The sequence below is a fragment of the Xenopus laevis genome, chromosome 1L (assembly GCF_017654675.1).
Source record: "Xenopus laevis strain J_2021 chromosome 1L, Xenopus_laevis_v10.1, whole genome shotgun sequence".
NCBI lineage: Eukaryota > Metazoa > Chordata > Amphibia > Anura > Pipidae > Xenopus > Xenopus laevis.
In genome coordinates, this window is record NC_054371.1 from 85,293,418 (window position 1) to 85,319,421 (window position 26,004).

Sequence of the window (26,004 nt, forward strand, 5' to 3'; positions counted from 1 at the left end):
TGTTTGGTTTTAAAGGGTTGAGGTGGCAACTCTAAATCCTTGGGAAGTGATTTTGTGAACTGAAGGTTTATGAATACACAGACTTCTTGAGTTTTTTTCCATGTTAGACACCTAACGCTCAGCAAAGTGCATCTAGTGTAACGTAAAACAAAAAGATTTTTTAATGCAACGCATATTATAAAGTGCATCGTGAAGAACCATTCTAACATGGCTGACAGGTTTGTCACACAACTATTATTGAAAAATCTTTTTGTTTTATGTTACACTAGATGCACTTTGTAATGTGTTATACTAAGTGGTTAATTTTGAGGAATTTACCCATGAGACATGTGATAGGTCACATGAGGTTTTAAATGTTTGAATGTTCCTGCACACTTGACAAAGGGCACAGCCCGAAACATGTTGTGTATCTCTACTCCCCAATAAAGAGTTTTTGCTGTCAAGTTGCTGCTTTGGATTTGTCCCACAACTCTATACTTCTACAGATTTAATTACTTGGGATATCAGACACAGGATAACCCATGGGAAAAGCCGACAAGCATATTTGGTGAGATTCACATGTTTTCTAATTTGCACTACCCACAACCATATCTGGCAAAATTCTGGCTTTGTCGTGGATATTGCCAGATTTAGGAATGGGTACCCGGTGTCCTCATTTTAGGAGTGATTCAGATACTGTGACACCTGATTATATATATATATACACCTGTAAGTGCATCTGTTACTGTGCTTTTAAAAAGAGATTATATATTGAATAAATGATGCTAAAAAAAGTACTGTCTCTTGGTGGAACAGTTGAGGGCAGTTGTGTTTGGCTACTGGTCTGTTTTTATTTTGAGATGACTTCCTAGGAAATCTGTTTGGCACTCTTTTAGCAGCATCTGGCTCAGAAAGGAAAGGCCGTTAACTTTCACATACTTATATGATTCGCAGTGTGCACAAATAAAGTCTGTAGAAAACAATTTCATAGGGAACTTGATGACTTTGAAGAGCCTTCCTTGAAATAAGCTCCGGTATGTAACATTGCTAAACACCAATTACATAACTAATTGTAGATTAAATCTTTTCACTGTTAATCTTTTGATGCAAATACACAATTTTTACCAGTGCATTGTAAAGGTGGCCATGCAGGGGCTTATTGTAGCAGTTGTTTGGGAACCTCCAGATCAAATCAGTAGCTTATCATCCCCTGTTAGGGAGAAAACTGGTAGCCTGCCTGGTCAAGATTTGACAGGTAATCTAGTGGTGAGGTTCTAAATTCCTGCTGGTTGAGGACAACTTAGGCTCCTATTAACACAAGAAATCTTAAAGGTATACAGTCATGGGAAAAAATTTTTTTTCAAAATGAATCAGTTAATGGTGCTGCTCCAGCACAATTCTGCACTGAAATCCATTTCTCAAAAGAGCAAACAGATTTTTTTATATTCAATTTTGAAATCTGACATGGGGCTAGACATTTTGTCAATTTCCCAGCTGCCCCTGGTCATGTGACTTGTGCCTGCACTTCTCAATGTAACTGAATGTGTCTCAGTGGGACATGGGTTTTTCCTATTGAGTGTTGTTCTTAGATCTACCAGGCAGCTGTTATCTTGTGTTAGGTAGCTGTTATATGGTTACCTTCACATTGTTCTTTTGTTAAGCTGCTAGGGGGGAAAAGGGATGGGGTGATATCACTCCAACTTGCAGTACAGCAGTAAAGAGTGATTGAAGTTTATCAGAGCACAAGTCACATGACTTGGGGCAGCTGGGAAATTGACAAAATGTCTAGTCCCATGTCAGATTTCAAAATTTTTTTCCCATGACAGTATCCCTTTAACATAAAATCTGAAAGTACCATGTTAGAAAATATGAAAAACAAACACAAAAAGATAGGTAGCCTTTATATAAAAAGTTGTTTTATTTAAAAAAGACAGCATGTGAAATGTATATTCTTCCTTTATATAAGGAGGATTTCACAGTAAAATATTATTGAATATATAGTGAATAAAGTACCCCCTCTTGTAAAATATAAGGATATTATAAGTTACCGAGGAGTTTCATGACCATATAAAAACACGAGGCCGAAGGCCGAGTGTTTTTATACAGGTCATGGAACTCCAAGGTAACTTATAATATCCTCATATTTTACAACTGGGGGTACTTTATTAATTATAATACACAAATTTTAGTGAGTCATGTGACAGAAATTACATCACTACTCACCGTTTATAACTGATGACATCACTACTCACCGTTTATAAGGATATAATTTACAAGATATTCATGGCTTTTGTGTATTATAATAGTTATACATGTAGGGAATTCAAAGAATTACAAAATGAAATAACAATACATTTTTTGTTTGCTTTTTTTTTAAAAAAAAACTTTAATACTAACCAAATGAATTAAAGGGAATATTCCACATCCTTAGAAAACAACTTGTCTGCAGGTAGAGGGTAAACAGATTGAAAGCAACCAAAAAAACATTTGTAATCTATTCAGTGCTCTTGTGTGGTCTTGTCAGTCACTTGGTGATAGGTGATAAGCACTAAAAGACTAACTTGGAGTTCCCATTAATATAAATAGGGGGTACTTTATCCAATATATATTTTGATAATAACATCAGTCAGGTGACAAGAATTATTATAATTATACCTACCATTTTTAAGGATATAAAACAAAAATGTTCAAATAGCTCTTAACATGCAATTGTAAATATCACATTAGTAAATTAAACAATGATGGATTATATATTAGGATACATTTTTTAGCCGTTGTCTAATTTCAACTTCCAGAATTTTGTAGTAACATCTGAGGACGTTTTGCTGTATTGCTCATCAATTTACTGCAAATTACACATATATTATGTTTATTATGTAACAAGTGTTAACAATATTGTCTACTATCTAGATAGCCACTCATGTAGGGTGATAGTGAAGGCTTCATGATTTAAAAAATGCAGCAAATAATTCAAATTACACATGTAGAGCTTTACTGGGCCAGACTTGAGCTGTAGCTTTTGTTGAACCAGACCTACAGTATGAATAAGGTGAGGTGCACAAATTGTACAATGTTCAATGTTCATTTCAAACTCATATAAATAGACACTGAGTGCAGGCTTGTGCATGTTGGCTGCTTAGATTTTTTTGCCAGTATACTGTATATAATATATGAAGGTGGTTTCTCCTTTTAATGTTAGCTCTCCCTTTACTTCCTCCCCTTTAAGGGCTGTCCAATAGCTCAGCATTTTTGAGAGGTTTAAGTAGCAGATGTGGACAAATCGCTTTTAAACTAGTTGAAGACTGATGCAAATGAAACTGCCTTGACAGGGCAGGTCGGCTTGTGCATGTTTGTACAAACTATGTGACCAAATGTTTCTCTTATTCACATGAATGCAGGTATTTCCCCTCTTTGTCTGCATGGCTGATAATTCATTTATGCCACTTTATGTTTTAGAAGTGCTTAAAAAGTTGAAATGATATTCAATTATTGAAATTATATCTTGTACACCCAAATTTTGCTTTTATACTATAGGATAACTGACATTACTGCTGAGTATGTATATATGTATATACTATCCCACAGCCACAGTCCCTTCCCAGAGGCTATTATCACACATATGAGCGATGGCCCCCACCTCTCCCCCTTTTCATCAAATAAATTCTTTATCGTTCATCATTCTGTACCTTTTCCAGGATTCCTCTCTACTCAACCCATTATCAATATAGACAGAGACATTTTGTGCATACTGCTACTAAAAAATGCCTTACCCTTTAAACAAAACAGGGATTGTTTGTAGTGTGCACAAAGAATATTAGTTTTTGAATTATTTGCTTATTTCTTTTGACTCTTTCCAGCTTTCAAATGTGCGTCACTGACAATATATAAAAAAAATGCTCTACAAGGATACACATTTATTGTTATTGCTATTTTTGTATTACTCAACTTTTTATTTAAACAGTCTCTTATTCAAAGCAATGCATGGTTGCTAGGCTAATTTAAACCCCTTTAATTAAGAAGGATCTGGGTTTTTTTTTGTAGATAACAGTTTGAGGCAATGTCATTCTGTGGCTACTAAAGAAAATAAATTTATGTCTTGTATAAAAAGGGCATTAAATCAAGAGAGTATATTTATATGTATATTTTGAGTATGCAGTGCAGTTTCGGATTCCAGTCCATAAGAAGGATATAAATAGCTGGGAAGAGTGCAGAGACGTGCAACTAAACTGGTTAGAGGGATAAAAGATTTCAATTATGTGGGTAGACTGTCATGGTTGGGGTTATTTTCTCTGGAAAAAAAGAGGCTAGCGAGGGGACATGATTACACTTTACAAGTACATTGGAACACATCATAGACAAATAGCAGGGGACCTTTTTACCCATAGAAAAAATCCATGCACCAGAAGCCACTTTCTTAGACTAGAGGGATAGAACCTTAATTTGAAGCTGCATAGGTGGTTCTTCACAGGGAGGGCAGTGAGGTTGGGGAATGCCCTGGCTGGTGATGTTGTGATGGCTGATTCTTTTAATACCTTTAAGAGGGTTTTAGATAATTTCTTGGACAAGCTTAATATCATAGGCTATTGTGATACTAAAAAGTTGTATAGATATTGGTATAAATGTACTGTAGTTTATGTGAGTGTATGGAGAGGTCGGTATGAATGTGTGTAGGTATAGAGAGAGAGAGAGAGAGAAAGAGAGAGAGAGAGAGAGAATATGATGCAAACACTCACATTAATAACTGCTGTAGAGGTGCCTGGTTGCAGTATATAACACCAATGATCACAGGAAACTTGATACCACACTCAATCAATCAGTTTTGCTCTAATAAATCAATCAGTTTTGCTCTAACAAATCACTTTTATTGCCTAAGTCCTGGGCGAGTGGTATCAAGTTTCCAACACGCATTTATGCCACTTTATATTTTGGAGTGCTAGGAAGGTTTAGATAACATCTTTGACTAAAAGTAAATATATGAAAAATAACAATAATCAAAGTCATAGCCATTATTAGATATATTACAAAATGTATTTTCCCCCAAACACTGGTGCTACATTAAAATAAAGCTGATTCATATTCATGTGATAAAACCATAGGAAAAGAGGGGAACAATTTTTAGCGTTTCTTCTGTTAATGTTCTGAACATTTTTCATTACATACATGTCTCTTCATATCTGTGTGTTCTGACTTCGTCTGTGGCCCATTCCAATACCAGGTTGTTAAGTCGATTCTGTCAGTGGTGTAACTAAATCCACAGTCCCTGGGGCAAACCTCCCCCCCCCCCCTCACACACACCTCTGCAAAAACTCATATGGTTGCATAATCTTGTAGGAGATTGCAACAAAATATCCCCAATGGGCCAGGGTGTAGCTGCACCTTCTACCCCTACAGTGGTTATGCCACCAGATATTGTTTATTGAAAATTTATAGACTGCTGAATGAAAGAGGGACTGCAATAGGGGTTTATACCTTTGACAAAACAAAATAATAAAGAAACTCAGGGGAACTCTGGGTCTTCATTTCTTCTGTGAACTCCTGTATTAATAAGGCAAATAAAAAGAATATTGTGAGACATCATTTATTTTTACTTTCTTACACCACTTTTTTACATATGGGATTTTCTTTTTTATAACTGCTCACCAATGGGGGAATGTGATAAAAGTCGCAAAGAGCAAAACAATTTGCAAAAATAAGAATAAAACTTTGCATTTTGCAATGTAATATTCTTCCTTAAACTGTTATTGCATTGTGAATTTTGATCGCGCATTTTAAGTGCTTGAAGATGTCATAATCTTTTGGAGCGAATATAACGACTCATTAAGGAGTTAAAAAACTGGAGAGCCCTAAAGTCTCTCTTTATTTTTAATACGTCAGCTTAGGAACTTTTGTCTGTTGAATTTTTTGCTTCTGCTGAATTTTTTGCTTTTGTTTTCATTCTAGAAATCTCAAATATTTAGAATTTAGAAAACTTGAATTCACTGGGAAAAACTTGAATCATGAAAAAACAAGATTTAAGATTTTAATAAATCAAAAAATAATTGCAGATTCCCCTACAAATGCAATTTGAACTTTCTATCCCTGATATCCAGAAAGTGATTTAGGCTTGTGGGTCCAAAGTTCCAATAGGCTGGATAATTCTAAACATCTGTCCTTCTCCTTTGACGAGACATCCAAACTACTAACTGTTTGATGATCCTGGAAGTCTTTGCAGAATAGGGAATTGAAGAGTTTTAACACATTCCAGATGCATTTGGATATTGTTACTAGCACTTTGAGTGTTAATTGTTTTTTCTTTTCAGTTTAAAAGGGAACTACTGGTGAATTACTTAACTGCTTGATATAACAGTAAACCTAAATAACTTGGTGCTACATAGAACAACCTCTTAATGTCCAAACTGCGGCTAGAAATAGTAAAAATTGCAACAGTGAAAAGGTAAGAGGAGAAATAAAGGCTTAATGGCGTGTCACCTTTTAGGATTTTTTTCAGTGCATTCTACCCAATAATATAAGCTTTTGTTTCAGTAGGCTTTTACTTTTCTTTTTCTCCGTTTTTATAATAAACGGCTTTAAAGAGCGCATGAGCAAGCCTTTAAACCATCTCACCTATGATTTTGAGCTAGGTTACTGTCCTTGGAAAACAAAGTGTTAACATCATAAAAATGGCTGCACTGGGAGAAGGTTTCAGGCTGTCAGTGTCTACAGCCTTTGCATTAGGCTGTATTATGAAAGTATATATGCATGTGTATATGTATGTTTTAGTTCTGTGCGGATTGGCCCGACACCAGTGGGGCTCATGGGTTGGGTGGGTGTTGGCTGACTGCAACTCCATTTATAGGTACGCACCTGCGCAGGTTGGGCGTGGGTCTATAAATGGAGCTCCCTGCTGAGTTTGGGTTAGGTGCAGGTTGGGAGCTATTGGTTTTATCAACCTGCACATCACTAGTAACAGTTCTATGCAAGTGTTTTGCTAGCGACTGCCCTAATATACCAACCCCAATATTTAATAAAAATCACTTTTGCCAAAAGCGGTAAGATGTTTGTTGGTGACAAGTAAATTCAACATGCTTATTGGTTACTATGGTTTGCAGCTCCTGGGCAAACTTAGCACCTTGTATTCCATTACCCCTCAAATACCACTCCCACAAAAAAAATTTTTTATTGCACTTTTTGTCACTAGGGGGCACATTTACTATGGGTCAAATATCGAGGGTTAATTAACCCTCGATATTCGACCATCAAAGTTAAATTTTTTAGTTCGAATCGTTCGATTCGAAGTCGAAGTCGTAATCGAAGGTCGAAGTAGCCAATTCGATGGTCGAAGTAGCCAAAAAAATACTTCGAAATTCTAAGTATTTTTCCTTCTAAACTTTCACTCGAGCTAAGTAAATGTGCCCCTAGATGCCCCAGCAACAGATCTATGATATCTATTGACAAATAATGCAGATTTTTTTTTTCTGGGCGAAATACTTGATAAACCTCATACAGAACTAGCCTGATGTGATATTTGGTCTCCAATGCACAGGGCAAAATTGGGCTGATCTGGTCAAAAAAGAGTGAAGTTGTGTTTTCAGTGAACATGTCTCAGTACATTTCTACATTTTGTACATAAAACACATACAGTTAGGTCCATAAACATTTGGACAGAGATAACTTTTTTCTCATTTTGGTTCTGTACATTACCACAATGCAACTCAGATGCAGTTGAACTGCAGACTGCAGACTGGAAAAAAAAGTTGTCTCTGTCCAAATATTCAGGCATAAAAATAAGCAGTGCCTGATAATGCTATGGGAGAATATGGCATTCATCCATTACATTTTTATACACTTTTTTTGCAGAGTGATTTCCACTCAAACTTTAATGGTTTACTCTTCAGTTATGTAATCAAAATTGCATCAAATGTGGTGTTAATACACACACCTTGATAAATTTATTTTATTTTACACATTTTTTTGGGCATAATTGCTTTACACAGTATGATAAATAGCAGGATCAGACTGGGCCCCGCTGACCGAACCTGATCCCTGCCTGCTCTCCCCCGTAATTTCCCTGCTGCCCTCCCTCCTACAAACACAGCATTAAGTATAAGGTGAGCTGGGGAGAGGGGCTGGCAGTGGGTGAGTTGACAGACGACAGGGGTCCCAGAGGGGGTGTGGGGGCCCTTGGTGGGTCTTGCACACCCCAATCCGACCCTGATAAATATTCCCCTTAGTAAGTACTAGGCCTAGAATTCCTCTTCAGTCTTACCTTGTCTCCCAGCAGTGTTTTGTAACTCCCAGCATTTCCCCATCTGTATTCCAGCCAACTTATCATGCCCTATTTTTAAAGTACTGTATATGCAAGCTCATGCACATTAATTGAGTTTACCTTTTGAGAATCTTTTTGACAACAGCGGTTAACCACTTGGCATCTGGATTTAAACAGTGTTGGAATCCATTGCGTAATGTCACACTAAGCAAAAAGAAAGGGAAAAAAAAGTAAATATCTGCTGCATATTCAATAAGTGCTAACTGTGTTATACAAGTTTAGTATAAAATAAACAATTTTAATTATAACCAAATGAATGGAGTATTTTTATTAACATTTAATGAAAATTTTGCTGTAGAATTATTCAGTTTCCGTTTTGTCCATCTTAAAGTGCGGTTTGCAATTAGGGCACAGCCAAACCTTCTGTAGATGTCCAGTAAATGTAAGGTCCAGGGGGGAAGGCTGGACACAAAAACTTTTATTGATCCAAGATCTCTAATAGCTGCTCTGTTCATAATACCTTTACAGGTGACCAAGAGCAGTATTCTATAGAAAATGGGTTACTTGAGTAGTCAGCATTGCAAATACAACATTTACAATTGTTTGAGAAATATTTGGTATTTGATATTTGATATATTAAAGAGGCTTAAAAATAGCAAGATAGCGGGCAGGGGAAGAGCTGTTCCCCTGCCCGCTATCTTGCTATTTTTAAGCGTCTTTAATAAAGCAGTACATGTTTTAATGTAATGGTTCGTACCTGCATTACATTTGGAATCGGTTGAGCCACACCATTACTTTATTCCTTGATGCTAAGGTGCACTGCTCAGTTTATAAATAAGCTCAGTTTCTAATATTACAATATACAGAGTGTTTCCTCAATAGGGTATCACCAGTAGAGTGTCTATTCTAAGTATGTCATATACCATAAAAATGGTCTAAAAAAGTGATGGCCCATGTTTATTCATTGCAGTGCCCTCGATTATATGTGTATAGAAGCATTGTATGTATATAATTTGCTAGCAGACGGCATATTATAGAGACCAGTAACAAATGAAAGGGACAGTTTTTCTTCTGTACATACAATGCCCATGCAGCCTTCTCTGATGGTTTACAAGCAATTGCAAATAACATAGTGCTTACAACACAAAGGAACCTTTAAATTAACACTGGCTTTGAGCTGGCAGTACTTTTAGGGTTCCCTTAGAAGGTTTCACCAACACACACAATCACATACTAAAGGCTATAGCCATTATTGATGAGGTTTGAACTGTTTCCATTGAAACACAAGCAAAAAATGTGTGATACAACTTCCTTGTGGTTCAGCAAAACAGATAAGAAATTATTATGGAGATTTGCATCCAAATTTTACATTTTGCCCATAGCTCAGCACTGTATTTAGGTCAGATGCTACCCTAGGTACCAGATCCAACTGCACAACCCACAGCTTGCAGGAGTAATGTCATGGGCACGATTGTGCATGACACCACTTCTTCTATGTGTGACATCACACACATCACCACAAAGCGGCTGGGGACCCCCTCACCCCATTCCACCACTGGATTTACCAAGGTAGTCTCTTGTGGAGGCTAGGGAGATTTTTTTATTTTAGATTATACAGGCACCTGCGGCTCCCCTAAAGCTGCCACACTAGGCATGGGCCCGCAGGTGTCTGTTTTTATACAAGCATCACTAGCAACCCTCTTTTTTGTTTTACTTGAGCAATCAGACCTCTTTGACCAAAAGAGTACCACAAAAATCAGTTTGTAACAGCAAGAAGGTAACTAAATATTTAAATTATTTCTGGTTCTGTTAAAATATAGGACTAGCTGAGATTATGTAATTTTAAACATTTTGTTTCTGAAGCATCCTGCTCTCTTAATTAACTTGAGCAGGCACTGTGATATAGGGTGAACTCAAAATGACTTACTGTATCTCTTGTCTTTGTAAATTCTCATGCATGGGGGAGCTGGGAGTCATTAATCTCCCAGATCATGGATTCCTGGAAGTCACGTCTTTGGGTGCACAGGGCAAGTGTCTGGTTGCTCTGCAATTTCTCAAAACCCCAGCAAACCAGGAAACACATCTCCAACAATGAAGGTGCCATATCTGTTTTACAGTTTTTACAGTTTATTTAATGCATCAAAGCTATAGACTTGTGTTTTATGCTTTTTAAATGCCTTCCTTTAAGTCCCATATCTTTGCATGCTCTGTTTTCCCTTGCCTTTAGATAAAGCAACTAACTACCCTGCTCACATGGCACAGGGCCTCATGCGCTATGCTCTTATCTTGCTCCTGTTTATGCTTCCAATTAAATCAAAAATATTGTTTATTTATTATACTCTTAAGTGACTCTGCTGAATTCCCAAACTATCTGGTGGATAATTTGGTAAATTACATCAGTACAATCAAAGGCTCCCAATTACTTCTAAAAGGAAATAAATGAATGCTTCAGTGCTAACAAAAATCATAAACAGAATAGGAAAGAATAGATAATTTGAGAATATGGCAGAAAGCATTACTATGCACCAACATGCCAACATATGAAACCAGTAGAATTGTTATATCATGGACATCCTAAAACCTGAATGCAGAAAAAGTTATCCTGATAATAATGCAAAGAGAGAGAAAACACTCTTGGTGTGGGCAAGAGCGAAACCATGGAAACATTTTTTCCTTAATTTTTTCTGTCACGTGTAATTTTCAAACATCATAATTTATATGTTAATGTATTACATAATCTGGAAATAGTTTTATGGCTTTTTCATATGTGTATGTATATTTTTATTTGTATAGTGCTTCTTGAGGGTAAAGCAGTGTGCAGCAGAATGTTAAAAACCCTTAAACAATGATTTACAATATGGATTTCTAACTTATGGGTCAGGACCCAAAAATAATGAAATAGATTTAAAGCATAACAGTTTCCAAATCAATATTTGGATTGTAAAGCTAATTTTCAGACTTGATTTGGGCTCATGAAAAATGAAAAATCCTTGTGTACCATCTACTTAAATCTAAAATGGCTCATAACTCCTCTTAAAGGGCATGATCATCTTCAGACAGATAACTAAAAGTGAACAACCCATGCCATTAAAAATAATTCTAATTACTGTTGTTTTTTTTTTTTAAATGAATCATTGCCAACATATCTAGCTACAGCTTCCCTTTGCCATCTCCAGCCAGTTCTTGACCCCCACCTTGTGAGAGCAGACCTGCCCACAAAATGCAGAATTAGTACATTAGGCAATCCAGTGGTACTATACATGCCCCTTTAATTTGCATGCCATTGAACCGACTGGTTGAATGGTGTCGGCCAATTGTATTGTTGACATGCAAATTAACCATAAGGGATGGAACATGCGCAAGGGGCAGAAACAGGAAACCGGTCTGGATGAGATTGTTTAGGACCAGCAAAGAGGAGCTGCAGCGCAAGATATCTTGTAAAAAATGCAACATCAATTGTAAAATTTATTTCATGGGCTGTTCACTTTCAGTCTTTTGTCCAAAGGTGTACATCCCCTTTAAGACAAATATACAGAAGAAGACATACTTTACTTTGTTAGGGTGGATCTTTGCCTGACTTGACTACTATGGTGATGGGCCTCAAAGACTGATCTGCTCATTAGGCCCTCATTGGGGCTGTGCATACCCACTAATAGAGAACCTCCTTCACAGGTTGAGGTCCTTGGCAGGCAGGATGTTCTACTCAACCCCATCAATACCTGAATGAGCCAAACATGAATCAGACAGGGCATCATTCTGGGACCTTAGACAGGCCAATAGCCTTCTGATATGACCAAACTGACAGACAGTTTTTACCTATATTTGACCAGATGTAGAAGGTCTGTTTGAATCACATGAGCAATTTTTAAAAAATGCTTATTACATACAACATATAAAGACAAAAAGCATAATAACATTCAAGTTCTAACTGTGCTTTTATTGGCTGATGTAGCCCAACAGGTATGCATGTCCCTGGTTTATGTTTGGGCACAGTGGCTTATATAAAAAAAAAAAAAAAGATAACTTGGCTGAAGTACTAACAATGGCAGCATTTTTAATACTGTAAATGCATATCATAAAAATATATGTTTCATTATAAAACTATGCATTCAAAAGTATTTTACATATGTGGTATATATTTTTTTAATTCTTAAATCATCTAGACTGGAGAAAATGTGATGAATTCCTTGGGTTAATGCCTTTGCTTTGAAACAAAAAGGAACAAAAAAATAACCTTTGATAAATCTCTGACTACATTTGTAACTGCCTGGCAGCTTTTCCCTTTGTAGGGTTACTATTAGTAGGGTTACCAAGATCACCAGAATATTCTGTATTAAAACCACATGACAAAAAGATAAACAATGCTTTGTAAAACACAGTGTTGTGCTGAAGCTGCTTTTCAGATACAGGGTACAGGAAAAAGTACAATTCAAAGTCAATTTTCTCAGCACTTAGAGATCACCGAGGAGTCACATCACTGTAATATTGATGTGGCTCATTTATTTACACTGGACAAATATTTACAGGTGAAGTGAGCCAAAGAGAATAAACAGACATTTGTTCCATTATTCTACTGGCATCAGTCTATTCAGTACGTAATTGCTGATTGGCTGTTATGGGTAACTACGCAGGTACAGATATGCCTACCCTCACTCTGCTTAATTACCAAACGCAACACCACATACAGTACCACATTTCTCACCCACTTAATTAGATCTTGCCCACTCCCACACCTTGTGTATTACTCCCTTCCCTTTAGACTGTATGCCTATGCATAGGGCCTTTCCTCACCTTTTTGTACCTGTATTGATTGTGATGTTTGTTACTCCATATGTAACATGTGATTTAGTTGTATAATCACATTTACTTTACAGTGCTACGCAATATGTTGGCGCTATATAAATACATGTTAATAATAATGTTAATAATATAGTGAGTACATAAACTCCACATGTTTATTTTAATGCTCATACTTACATTACTTCCACCCTGGGACAATGAGGACCCTTTTGAAAAACTTCCAAGGAACGTTTTTGTTACTCCATATGTTCTATGTATGTAATTCATGTGATTTAGTTGTATAATCACATTTACTTTACAGTGCTACGCAATATGTTGGCGCTATATAAATACATGTTAATAATAATGTTAATAATATAGTGAGTACATAAACTCCACATGTTTATTTTAATGCTCATACTTACATTACTTCCACCCTGGGACAATGAGGACCCTTTTGAAAAACTTCCAAGGAACGAATGTGTTTTTTATGAAAGGGGGTTGATACAGTAGTGATACATTGGCAACGCAGCTCCCTCATTGCTGAACCTCCTGCAAATACATATAAAACATGACTTTACAGCCTCTTGATCACATCACATTGCTATTAGAGGTTATGTTTTGTTAATATTATTTGGGTGCTCTGGATGCTAAATGGATAAAAACTAAAAAAGATCACCCAATATAAATGAATAACAATATAAACTACATTATTTCAAAAGATTTAAGATAATGGCATGCAAATAGTTTTCTCCGCTGGTGTGTATAGATCAGTGGAGAAAAGCTAATGTGCTGCCTTCCATACCAAGAAGTTGTACTCAAAGGAGATATCGTGGTGGAACGCAAGCTAGGTTTGGAGGAGGGGGGCTGACATGGCAACAATCACTTCTTAAGAGAAATACAGAACAAGCCACATGCCTCTGAGGAAGCCAATTGGTTTGGTGAAATGCGTCAGGCGGAAGTGACATCACGACAAGCTGCGGGGAACGCCACGAGGAGAGGAAGAGAGAAAAATATTTTGCCAGCAAATATCCCTCCTTGTATTACATCGGCAACCTGCTAAGGACTTGCATTTTTATGTGACTGACATACAGCATATACTTCATATAGCAAATGTGAGTGCAAAAATTATTTTTAAAAATATTTTACAATTAAACAGTATTACGCTATGGGATTTCTGTATTCTCTTATTGGAGGAGAACCCACACCTGCTAAATACTACATGCAATATCCCCATCCTGGGTCTTGTAAGTAGGCAATTCTGCCAGATTGGTGGAGGCTGCCAGGATTAATTATTGATGTACCACGCAAGGGAGAGTAAGGGTCATTGGAGGAAAACACATTGAATAGTTTTATGTGTACACAGGGTGTCATCCAAATTAATTGGAACTTATTGCATTATATACTGGATCTGGTTTCTCAGTTGCCCTAGGCGCTGATCCACTTTTGTTTGAAACTGTTTATGAGTGTTTGATGGACTAAACAGCTTGTTCCTGGTTCTCATGTTGAGGTTGCTACATCCCCTTAGTTTGTGCACCTCACCTTGCTAGTTTATAAGCGTACAGTCTCTGACAACAATTCTTGCCATTTATGCATGTGCTCTAATAGACACAGGATCAGCCTTTAAACATACACAGAGTGACTTTCAGAGTAGAAACACTAAAGTATAAATATATATGCCACTGAAAAAACGACCCCTGTGCCATTAAATATGGATTTATGCAGCTTACATTCAGCACAACATACTGTTCTATTACAGAGAAAAAGGAAATAATTATAAGTAATTTAATTATATGCTTGAAATTTACTCTGTGGGAGATGGTCTTCCAGTAATTCAGAGCATTCTTGATAATGGATGTAGCACACTGCACAAAATGGCTATAGTATGGCTCAATGGAAATCTGGCTATGTAAATTTTCACTGAAATGTAACCTGTTCTTCACAAAAGCAGCTTCATTATTAATATCATACAGAAACAAATATACATTTAAGTGAACAGCACCTTCTTGCCTGCCTGCCTTCCTTGAATGTGTATATTGCACCAGTAATGCAAATAAATTAGGAATATTTATTTCTTACCATATGACTCAGGAAAGCAATGAGATAAAAGCAGAAAAAGTCCAATCATGTACAGTGAATTTCTCTGGCTCTGCATGTTGGAGGTTGTTCACAGTTTTGATGAGCTGGCAACAGGGAAAATGATTTGCTCTCCTCAGCTTGTGCAGATTGCTTTCTCTTATACCTCCAGATTTATCATTATCCCAGAAAGGAAGGAGGAAATTCCAAATTCTATTCTCCTCCCCTTGTATTTGCTGCAATATCTGTCATGTAGTTACTGTTTGTGTATGTCAGCACAGGAAATCTCAGGAAAGGGGAAGATATATGAAACATTTCACCTTTACAGGGCATGGTTTTACTGGCTGCAATTAAAGATAAGTTGTTACAACATGTTTTTCTATTTGTTGATGGCAATTCAATTATATACATTGCATTTATAATGTTTCAGCTGACATTGGACCCTTGTTTACAAAATCACATAAAACCTCAAGGAACAAAAATCCAGCTAAAAGGGCAGTACTGATTGTGTTTGATTTCAGTGCATTTAGTAGAGGTGTCACTGATTTTCTTCATATGATCTAGTAACCTTAAAGGGAATGTAAAGCCAAAAGAAAATAATTTCTCTATACTTTCAGCACAAAAACAGTCTAGCCCCTTGTTCCTGACTATTAGCTGCAGTGCTAGTACTAACTATTAAAATATTGCAGAAGCTAGCAGCTAAACAAACCTGAAGACACATACCAGGCTTTATGGGAAATTATGTTTTGACTAGAGGGATGCTAACTTCTGCATTACCTGTGATAAAAGGGGTCAAGCAAATAATGCTTTCAATAGCAATTACAGTACATTAAATTACATAGAATTAAGTTTAAAGGGAAGTAAAGTCTAAAATAGAATACAGCTAGAAATGCTGTTTTTTTGTATACTAAACATAAACATGAACTTATTGCATCACAAGCCTAATCAAACAAATGATTTATGCTTTCAAAGTTGGCCACAGGGGGTCATCATATTGTAACTTTGTTAAACATCTTTACAAGACAGTGCACATGCTCACTGTGGTCTGGGCTGCTTAGAGATTGTCATAAATTATCAAAACAGCACAAGTCAAATCATATTTGCTAGAAGCCGATACAGCAAGACTGATAATAAGAATATATAGACTGCACTGGGTCCTGTGTTGTCAAGTAATCTAATGTGGATTTTATAGTTTTTGTATTGTTTAATTCAAACTTTCTCCAACTCTGCAGAACCAGTGGCTGCAGCAAAATATTTCTCTAAATAGAATCCCATTTTATCTGTTTAAATCTGGTGCTATGATCTTTGTCCCTGCAGCTGGAGTTGGAAACAGTAAAGGGGTTGTAAAGCCAAAATAAAATCCAATACAAATCTCTACACAGTCGGTGACTGTTCTACAGGGAAACAAACAAAGCTGCTTGAGTTCTGCATGGCTGGGAAGTAAGGCGGAGACTCCCCCTTCTGTTCTTAAGTATGATTGTTTCCGTGCCCAGCAGTTAGGGGTTGTCTGACAATTTGTATCCACAGCAGTAAATGAAAGGAGAATTTCACTGCATACTTCGGGTTTCTTATAAATACGGTACACATTTTTAATAAAGTATATTGGAGACAGGTTTCTTTTTCATTAAAAAAAGTAAAAATCAGATTTTTATTTTTTTGCCTTTACATGCCCTTTAAAACCATTGATGTTGATCTCATTTTGATACTTTCCTTGCTTCTCATATTTGTATACTGCATTCCACTTAATTTACCTATACTTTGTAGTCCTTATCCTGCACTAATGGTGATGTTTGACATACTATACTATCTTAGCTGACAAGGAGCTTTACTGGGTCTGTTTTAAGGTCGCTGGATAATTTGAAAAATTAGAGGTGCATTCTTCCACTAAGTGCAAGTTACTGAACCGCATCCACTTAAAAATGCAGCTCTTCTAGCTGTGGCTGACCACAAGTTTATTATCCACTCCCACAGAGATTCTATTGGGTTTATGATCAATTAAAAAATCCAAAAGGGAGGGTGTAATTTCATGGTGGGATAGGGATAACACATACCCTTGGCTGGGATACTATGGAAAGTAATGTACAGAACCCAAACCCAATCCTGATCCTCTAGCCAGAGCTGCAGTGTTTTTGTACGGGCAGCTCTATCTCTGCTGCATAGATCCATGGACTGGTTAAACTGAATGAATGGGAAGATCAATGTTTTTTTCCCACTAGATGGAGGTGTTGTAAAACGTAAAAAAAACAGCAGTCAAACCCATTTATGAGAACAGCGTTGTTTAATTATGGGTTATATATATATATATATATATATATATATATATATATATATATATATATATATATATATATATATATATATATATATATATATATATATATATTGCTGTATATAGCAGCACATTCAAAAAACAACTGAAGTGTGAGTCAGGTGTCCTGATAGCCAGAACACCTGTCCTACAACTCCCAGCAACCCAGTTCAGACCGCCATTTGATGGCGGTCTGAACTGGGTTGCTGGGAGTTGTAGGACAGGTGTTCTGGCTATCAGGACACCTGACTCACACTTCAGTTGTTTTTTGAATGTGATATATTGTATTCAACCTTGCAGACCAGCCATCAAGCAAACACTGGAACGTAGTGGATGCTGAATTGAACAATTGATATAGCAGCACATCCCTAAGTGGGTGAAGCAGTGGGTTACTGCAAGACAGGGGAGGCTATTCAGACACTCATTTGGGATTAAGCTATGAAAGTAAACGTCTTGTCACTATAATTGCCAATAAGCATAATAATAGTTAAAGTTAAATAATATTTATTACCAAACTACATTTTATCTAAAATGAAATATCTCAAAAATCCATATTATAAATTTACAAGCATGGCATGGTTTTCAGGATTTTCTGCCTTATTTTTTACCCTGAGAGAGAAAATGCTAAATTGCTGCAAAGTATCATAAACACTACTAATCATAACTGTGGTCAGATCACAAACAGCCCTGTAGCACCTCTCCCTTCAGAATGTGTACTGTTCACATCATGCATTGCATCGTCACGCCTATTCATCAAACCCTCCCCGCTCCTGCCTGGGTTTTTTACTGGTGTCCCGCTGGCCGAGTCCAACCCTGTTAAACAGATTGATTGATAGATTGTGGCCCTTATGCAGAATAAACTATGTCACTATTCTTTTCTGGATGACTGTTCTCAATCTAAATAAGATAACCATCTTTCTTCCAAATATAAACAACTTCATTGTGGATAATATGAACATGGACAGAAAAGTGAATCCTTAGTTAAAATGGAATGATCAAAAAGTGGAAAGACTCAGCGGCCCACCCGGGTAAAACACTACAATTATATTTTTAACTGGAGGGCTGCTATCAACACAATCAATCATTACTTTATTCAAAATAATTTAAATGTAATAACAAATCATTTTGCAACATCTCTGCCTCCATCATGGATTCTTGGGTAAACTGTCCCATAAGTAATTACTTAAAGGAAAACTATACCCCCTCGCAATGTAGGTCTCTATAAAAAGATATTGCATAAAACAGCTCATATGTAAAACCCTGCTTCATGTAAATAAACCATTTTCATAATAATATACTTTTTTAGTAGTATGTGCCAATTGGGTAATCCTAATTAGAAAATTGCCAAAAAAAGGGTCACCCCCTGGGATCGTACGATTCACTGTGCAAACAAACACACCAAATAAACCATACATGTTAGGTCACATGAGCCAATTAAGAGACAGAGTTCTGTCTTTTGCTTCCACACGTCTTCCTGTTACAGTTAAAGCTGCATTATTTCTGGTCAGGTGATCTCTGAGGGAGCACACAGACCATCACAAAATGGTGCTTTAAGACAAGAGATGTAAAAGGGCAGTTTTTACTTAAAGGGATCCCGTCATCGGAAAACTTGTTTTTTTCAAAACACATCAGTTAATAGTGCAATCCCAGCAGACTTCTGCACTGAAATCCATTTCTCAAAAGAGATTTTTTTCTATTCAATTTTGAAATCTGACTTGGGGCTAGACATATTGTCAGTTTCCTAGCTGCCCCAAATCATTGCTCAAGGGCAGGCAGCCCACCATTTATTTGAGAGGATAAATAGTAGAGGCTGTGTATCGGTTCAGTTAACGTAACTCAATCTGTATGTAGCCCCATTCCTTTTGTGGGGTTGAATATTCCCACAAAACAAATGGTATAAGAGATGGAGCAAGGTTGTAGGACAAAATCAAAGACATATTTACCCAACTGTCCCGTTTTCTTTGGCACAGTCTCGATTTTGACAGCTCAGCCCACAGTCCCGTGTTTCACTGATGCCAGAAAATGATACAAAGTTTCTGAAACTTAATTAAAATAAGAGCCATTTTGGCAGAGAGCCCAGAACAGTGGCTGCACTTTCGATACATTTTTTTATATTCAATTTTGAAATCTGACATGGGGCTAGACATTTTGTCAATTTCCCAGCTGCCCCTGGTCATGTGACTTGTGCCTGCACTTTAAGAGAGAAATGCTTTCTGGCAGGCTGCTGTTTTTCCTTCTCAATGTAACTGAATGTGTCTCAGTGAGACATGGGTTTTTACTATTGAGTGTTAGATCTACCAAGCAGCTGTTATCTTGTGTTACGGAGCTATTATCTAGTTACCTTCCCATTGTTCTTTTGTTTGGCTGCTGGGGGGGAAAGGGAGGGGGTGATATCACCCCAACTTGCAGTACAGCAGTAAAGAGTGATTGAAGTTTATCAGAGCACAAGTCACATGACTTGGGGCAGCTGGGAAATTGACAATATGTCTAGCCCCATGTCAGATTTCAAAATTGAATATAAAAAAATCTGTTTGCTCTTTTGAGAAATGGATTTCAGTGCAGAATTCTGCCGGAGCAGCACTATTAACTGATTCATTTTCCCATGACAGTATCCCTTTAAAGGAAAACTATACCCCCCAAAACAATGTAGGTCTCTATAAAAAGATATTGCATAAAACAACTCATATGTAAAATCCTGCTTCATGTAAATAAACCGTTTTCATAATAATATACTTTTCTAGTAGTATGTGCCATTGGGTAATCATACTGTAAATAGAAAATTGCCATTTTAAAAAATAAGGGCTGCCCCCTGGGATCGTAGGATTCACTGTACTCACAAACATACCAACAAACCATACATGTTAGGTCACATGAGCCAATTAACAGACAGAGTCTTTGTCTTTTGCTTCCACACTTCTTCCTGTTACAGTTAGAATTGAAGTATTTCTGGTCAGGTGATCTCTGAGACAAGACAGAGACCATCACGAAATGGTGGCTCAAGGCAAGAGATGTAAAATCGCAAAATATTTACTTAAATATATATTCCAGTTTGTAAAGATTCTTTAATATGCCACTTAATATTATATGAACTATCTGTTGCTTAAGTGTTCATTTTGGGGGTATAGTTTTCCTTTAAATATATTTTCCAGTTTGGTAAGATTCTTTACCATGCCACTGATTTGATATAAACTAAATAAAAAATAATCTGTTGCTTAAGTTTTCATTTTGGGGGTATAGCTTTCCTTTAACAAGCAATTCAAGCATCTGAAATACAAATGGCCAGCATTAACAAGATAAAATAAATATGACCATGCCGTGGGATTTTCAAAGCTTACGCAATTCTGAAATGAAAAGACCTTTTAATCTAAGGATGGTATTTCACAATATCCTGCTGAGACAAGCATTGTGGTTTGAGCTGTGTTATAACCTCTCAAACAGAATACAAAATGTATTACCATGCTATAAAATGAGCATAGTCATAATTAATGTGGGGAATTGTCACAGACTTAAAACAATGTAAAAAGACAAAGGAACTCTTTAATATATGCATTTTGGTGACAGATCGTCCCTTATTTCACTACTTCTTTCCAGTAAGTTCCTCCATAAATACCAACCTGGGCTACCTTGGTGATACCATGGGTATTCCCAGACTGGACAACAAATAAATATTGTATCTGCAGTAGGCAGATATCACCATTCCCTCCCTTCTGAACTTGTAGAAAGACAGTTGAACTGGAATACCATATAGATTGGTTGGAAACTACCCTCTATAAAGAATTTTTGGTAGAATGTTTTCTTTGCAACATGGACAAGATATGTAAAAACATTCTGACCCCAAAGACAATTGGTTCTTTTCTGATGCTTTTAGGAGTACAGCTTGGTATGCAATTGATGAACTGTCGGGCAGGAACCCACTAACTCTTTAATCTGACCAGGGAAAAGAATAGTGGAGAGGTACGCCAGGTGCTATGTCATAGATATCCTAGTAGATTTAGGAATAATATGGCTGAGTTGGAACTTCATTGTATCCAATTTGTTTAATTGACTTCCATATTCTGTCCATTCTTTTTTTTTGGAAAGTATGGGTGGATCTTACAACATAAATAATACCTTCTTAATTTTGTTTGTTTAATATTGCCAATTTTATAGCACATGGACAATACTGATTGTCTCCTTTTTATGGTGTTTATAAAAATATTCTGAAAAAAATGACAAAGGAAGCTCAGGATGGTGTTTATAGGCATATTGTGAATGTAATAAAAATATACAAAATTTGCTACTTGCCAAATCTCCGTTAGCAACAAATCAGGAGGAACCATTTACTTGTATAAAATAAATCTTTTTATTGGTTGTTATGGGTTACTGCACCTGGGTAAACGTAATGCATTTTATAACATACAGGGTATAAGGCATTATTTCATAACCTCAGGCTAATAGGATGGTTAGGGTAAAATCTTTAATGGTGGCACTTTGGCAATCATTTGTGATTCATGAGGATAAAAGTACTATATACAAGGGCAATGCCACATGTGGTGTTTTGTTACTGACTCAACATTGCCAAAACTCAACATTGTGTCATTGCCCTTGCCATTGTTGGTGCTGAGAATTACTACAGGTGAAACATTAGAATGATCCAAAAATATGTTCAAAGACATTTTTGTGCAATTCCTTGGTTTGAGTGTTTTACCTGCAGTGATTATCAGCACCAGCAATGGCAAGGACAAAACATGGGAGACAAAATGTCATGTGGTTCAATAGGGATGCACAACCGAATCAAATAAAGAACCTGGGTACCAGTGCTAGTTCAGCAAAAAGGAGAGGATTTCTAATCCAACCTTTTGGTCGCAAGCAGGAACTAGCATCAAGGAAATCCTTCCAAATAGCAAAAAATTTGAGATTGTGCCTGTGTTTTATATAGGGATGCACTGATTCCAGAATTTGGTTTGGTATTCGCCCGGGATTCTGCCTTTTTCAGCAGGATTCAGATTCGGATGAATCTGAATCCTGGCCGAACCGAATCCTTAGGAACAGGGACACTTAAAATTTTTATGTAAAAATTCCTTCTACCTCACTCCAATAACATATCTTGCATTGACACAGTTAATTATCTTTAATGTTTTCCACATAAATAATAAAATAACATCCCTCTTGTGATTGTTCTAGGTATAGCCCTCAGGTGCCAAGATGGTAAATTTGGCCTAGAACTCTTCCCCTTGTGAATTCGGGGGTTGGTCATGACTGTTGGGCCAACCAAGGGTCAAACAAAGTTTTAATTCTATTGGTTACCCACCTGGTGAGAAACAATAACTTTTGCCGCTGCTAACACCTCAGGCTCCTCACTTGGTCACAGAGTTCACCAAGTTCCAGAGCCTTGTTCTTCATGCAAAGCTGGAGAGTCAGCAAGTTCTAACGCACTTATGGAACATTGTTTTTACTCAAAACTATAGACTGGTTAGTTTGACGTTAGTGGTACATAAGCCTTTTGGAAGTGGTATTAAGGGATAAAAAACTTGACTTCGTTGCACATAATAATGAGTTTGTGCTAGCCTGGTTTTATGAATAACAGATCTTGTCAGACTAATTTAATTGCCTTTTATGAGAGGGTGAGCAGGAAGGCAGTCGGTCCAACTCAAGTTTCCTGGCATAAAATATAACCTGCTAACTATAAGAAACTTGGAGCCAAGGATGAAATTTAAGGTCACAGCTTTATTAACCACATCAATATTAACAAAGCATATTTGTAATATAAACATTGACCCAACTTGAATGCTTGCCTAAAAATACTCTACCGAGAGAACTGCCCACTGCCATGCCAGCCATACAAATGCTGCAACACCTGGATTGGCAAGTAGCAGCGAAATAGCGTCACTCAAACCCTTACCTCCCAGGACCCTTACTTGCAGATGTACCAGCACACTCTACAGAAATTGGAAAACCGCCCCATTCCCCCACTCTGGCAAGCATTTCCCCACCTGATCCCCTGCCATAGCAGCATACTTACAATCCAAACTAAAGCCATCCAAGACGTCCACCATAAAACAAGGGCGAGAGGGCAAGATGCTGGAGTTGCAGCTCCAATCGCTCTTACTCCCTGTGCGGTAAGCCCCCCGCCCATCTATACCTAACACTATTTTAACCCCTTACTCCCTCTAGCCTGTCTAACCCCATCAAAGCTTCCCTCCACTACACTTTTCCAGGAAGCCCTAATCTACTTGGACTTTGCTAAAGCTTTTGATACAGTACCACACAGAAGGTTAATGATTAAATTATAGAACATAGTACAGTATTTGTATTTGGAGAACTGACTGAAGGACAGAGCATAAAGTGGTGGTAAATAGAACATTTTCTAATTGGGCTAGTGTTGCTAATGAAGTACTGCAGGGTCTGTACTTGGTCCTTTGCTTTTTACTTTGTTTATTGATGTGGAGGAGGGCATTGAAAGTACTATTTTTTGCTGATTATACTTAATTGTGCAGAACTATAAGTTCCATGCAGGATGTTGCTGCTTTGCAGAGTGATTTGACCAGATTAGAAAACTGGGCAGCAAACTGGAAAACAAGGTTCAATGTTGATAAATGCAAGGTTATGCACTTTGGTAGAAATAATAGAAATGAAAGTTATACACTAAATGGGTGTTAAATGGGTGTGGTGGGGTTTTCCTTAGTTGACAAAGAAATGAGTGTCATTCTGTGGCTTCTAAAGCAAATAAAGCAGTGTCCATAAAAAAGGACATTAACTAAAGGGATGAAAACATAATTTAGTCTGCAGTGCAGTTTTGGGCTCCAGTAAATGCAACTAAACTCATTAAAGGGATGGATGGTTTAAACTGTAGACTGTCAAGATTTGTGTTGTTTTCTCTAGCAAAAAGGTCATTGCAAGGGGACATGATTACTGTTTACATTAAGTACATTAGAGGGAATTATAGATAGATAGCAGGGGATCTTTTTTTCCCAATAAAAAGGATCATCGCACCAGAGACCACCCCTTTAGACTAAAAGAAAATAACTTTAATTTGAAGCAACATAGGTGGTTTTTCCCAGTGAGGACAGTGAGGTTGTGGCATGCACTGCTGGATGATGTTGTGATGGCTGATCCTGTTAATGTTTGTGAGGCTTGGATGTTTTCTTGGACAAGCATACTATAATAGGCTATTGGGAAACTAACATCAATTGATATAGATATTGGTATACATAGTTTATGTGTATGGACACTGGGTTTCATTTAGAGGGGTTGAACCTGATGGACTTTGGTCTTTTTTCAACTGAACTTAACTATGTAACAATCTATGTAACTATGATCGACATCACTGATCAGGGAGTCCTTTGTGCCTGCAAAAATAAAGTCATACACTAGTGGAGGCTTGGATTGGGGTATCACGGGGTATCCGTGAGCATAAGGATAAGGGATAAGCAGCACTTTTAACTGATACAGTTTTTCCCATGACAGTATCCCTTTAAGGATTTAGTGTATTTTTGTTGAAGGTTTTTTTACTCTTGAAATGGAACCTTAAACTAATAATCCATATTTTCTAAAGATCCTTTACTAAAGCCTCTGCAGAATTTTTACTTGCAAAATTATAACGTGAGTTCAAACCAAGACACAGCATTTCGCAGCTGTTTGGAGAAGAGCCATCTCAGCAGCGGTATGCAGTTCCTAATGAATTTATTGCTACCGTTGTTTATTTATTGAACAGTTTATTTATTAAATGGGAGGTCATCCTCATATGAACTCATTTATCTGTGCACCATAGGGAACATATTTATTATACTGTGTAAAACTAAATTCGCAGAAAAAAACAGGGTAAAAAGCTTTGTAAAAATGTGTTTCATTTTATGCCATGCGAACGCCAGATTGTCGCCGTTATTTTACATTGTTTCCGGTGGATGTCGCTCTAAGAAAAAAACACATTAAATTGTATATGCTTGGTGGCTGCAAGTCAAAAGCTGTATAATAAAAGCCCTTTTCAAATCAATCTCAAAACTATTTTTTTTAACATTTGTGCATGCTATAAATGTATTCACTATCTCAGCTGTCACATATTGCCACTGGTATAGCAATCACTTCACATCCTGCACTTCATGTTCACTTATATTCCCAAACTGTCTCCAATCTCTTGGGTGAGTATGTCAGGTCAATCTTAAAGAATTATGCAAAGTGTACTTGAATGTATATAAACGATTCTCAACAGCACATCTCCTTCTTTAATTCTTAACATTACCATGTAGCATAAAAGTGAAAGACTAAAAACAGCACTCATATATCATTTAGGCTTCTTGCCCTTTATTTCAAGCTACAGTTTGACTTATATAGTGAATTCAACATTTTTTTGGGAGGGTAAATCCTCTCTTTTTATTTTAATTTTATGTTTATGAGTTTAATTTAAAGGAAACAGGGATAAAGGGATACTGTCATGGGAAAACGTGTTTTTTTTCCCCCCAAAATGCATCAGTTAATGCTGCTCCAGCAGAAATCTGTACTGAAATCCATTTTTCAAAAGAGCAAACTGATTTTTTTTTATATTTAATTTTAAAATCTGACATGGGGCTAGACATTTTTTCAGTTTCCCAGGAGCCCCCAGTCATGTGACTTGTGCTCTGACGTTTCGAGGGCTGGCCCC

The 26,004-nt window shown here is 36.9% G+C and overlaps 1 protein-coding gene across 2 annotated transcripts; it reads right to left on the reverse strand.

Moving 5' to 3' along the window:
* Positions 1-4,734: 4,734 nt before the first annotated feature.
* On the reverse strand, positions 4,735-23,536 carry cxcl2.L (C-X-C motif chemokine ligand 2 L homeolog). 2 transcript variants are annotated; one of them, XM_041591005.1, is made up of 5 exons: positions 23,389-23,536; positions 15,083-15,423; positions 13,429-13,555; positions 8,345-8,428; positions 4,735-5,514 (listed from the first exon to the last, which is right to left on the reverse strand). In XM_041591005.1, exons 2-5 carry the CDS (start codon positions 15,156-15,158, stop codon positions 5,496-5,498), a joined length of 306 nt encoding a protein of 101 aa, XP_041446939.1. In that variant the 5' UTR covers positions 15,159-15,423; positions 23,389-23,536; the 3' UTR covers positions 4,735-5,495. The 2 variants fall into 2 exon arrangements, with proteins under 2 accessions (XP_041446939.1, XP_041446941.1); XM_041591007.1 differs by lacking the exons at positions 13,429-13,555; positions 15,083-15,423; positions 23,389-23,536 and adding an exon at positions 13,202-13,330.
* Between the last annotated feature and the right edge of the window lie 2,468 nt (positions 23,537-26,004).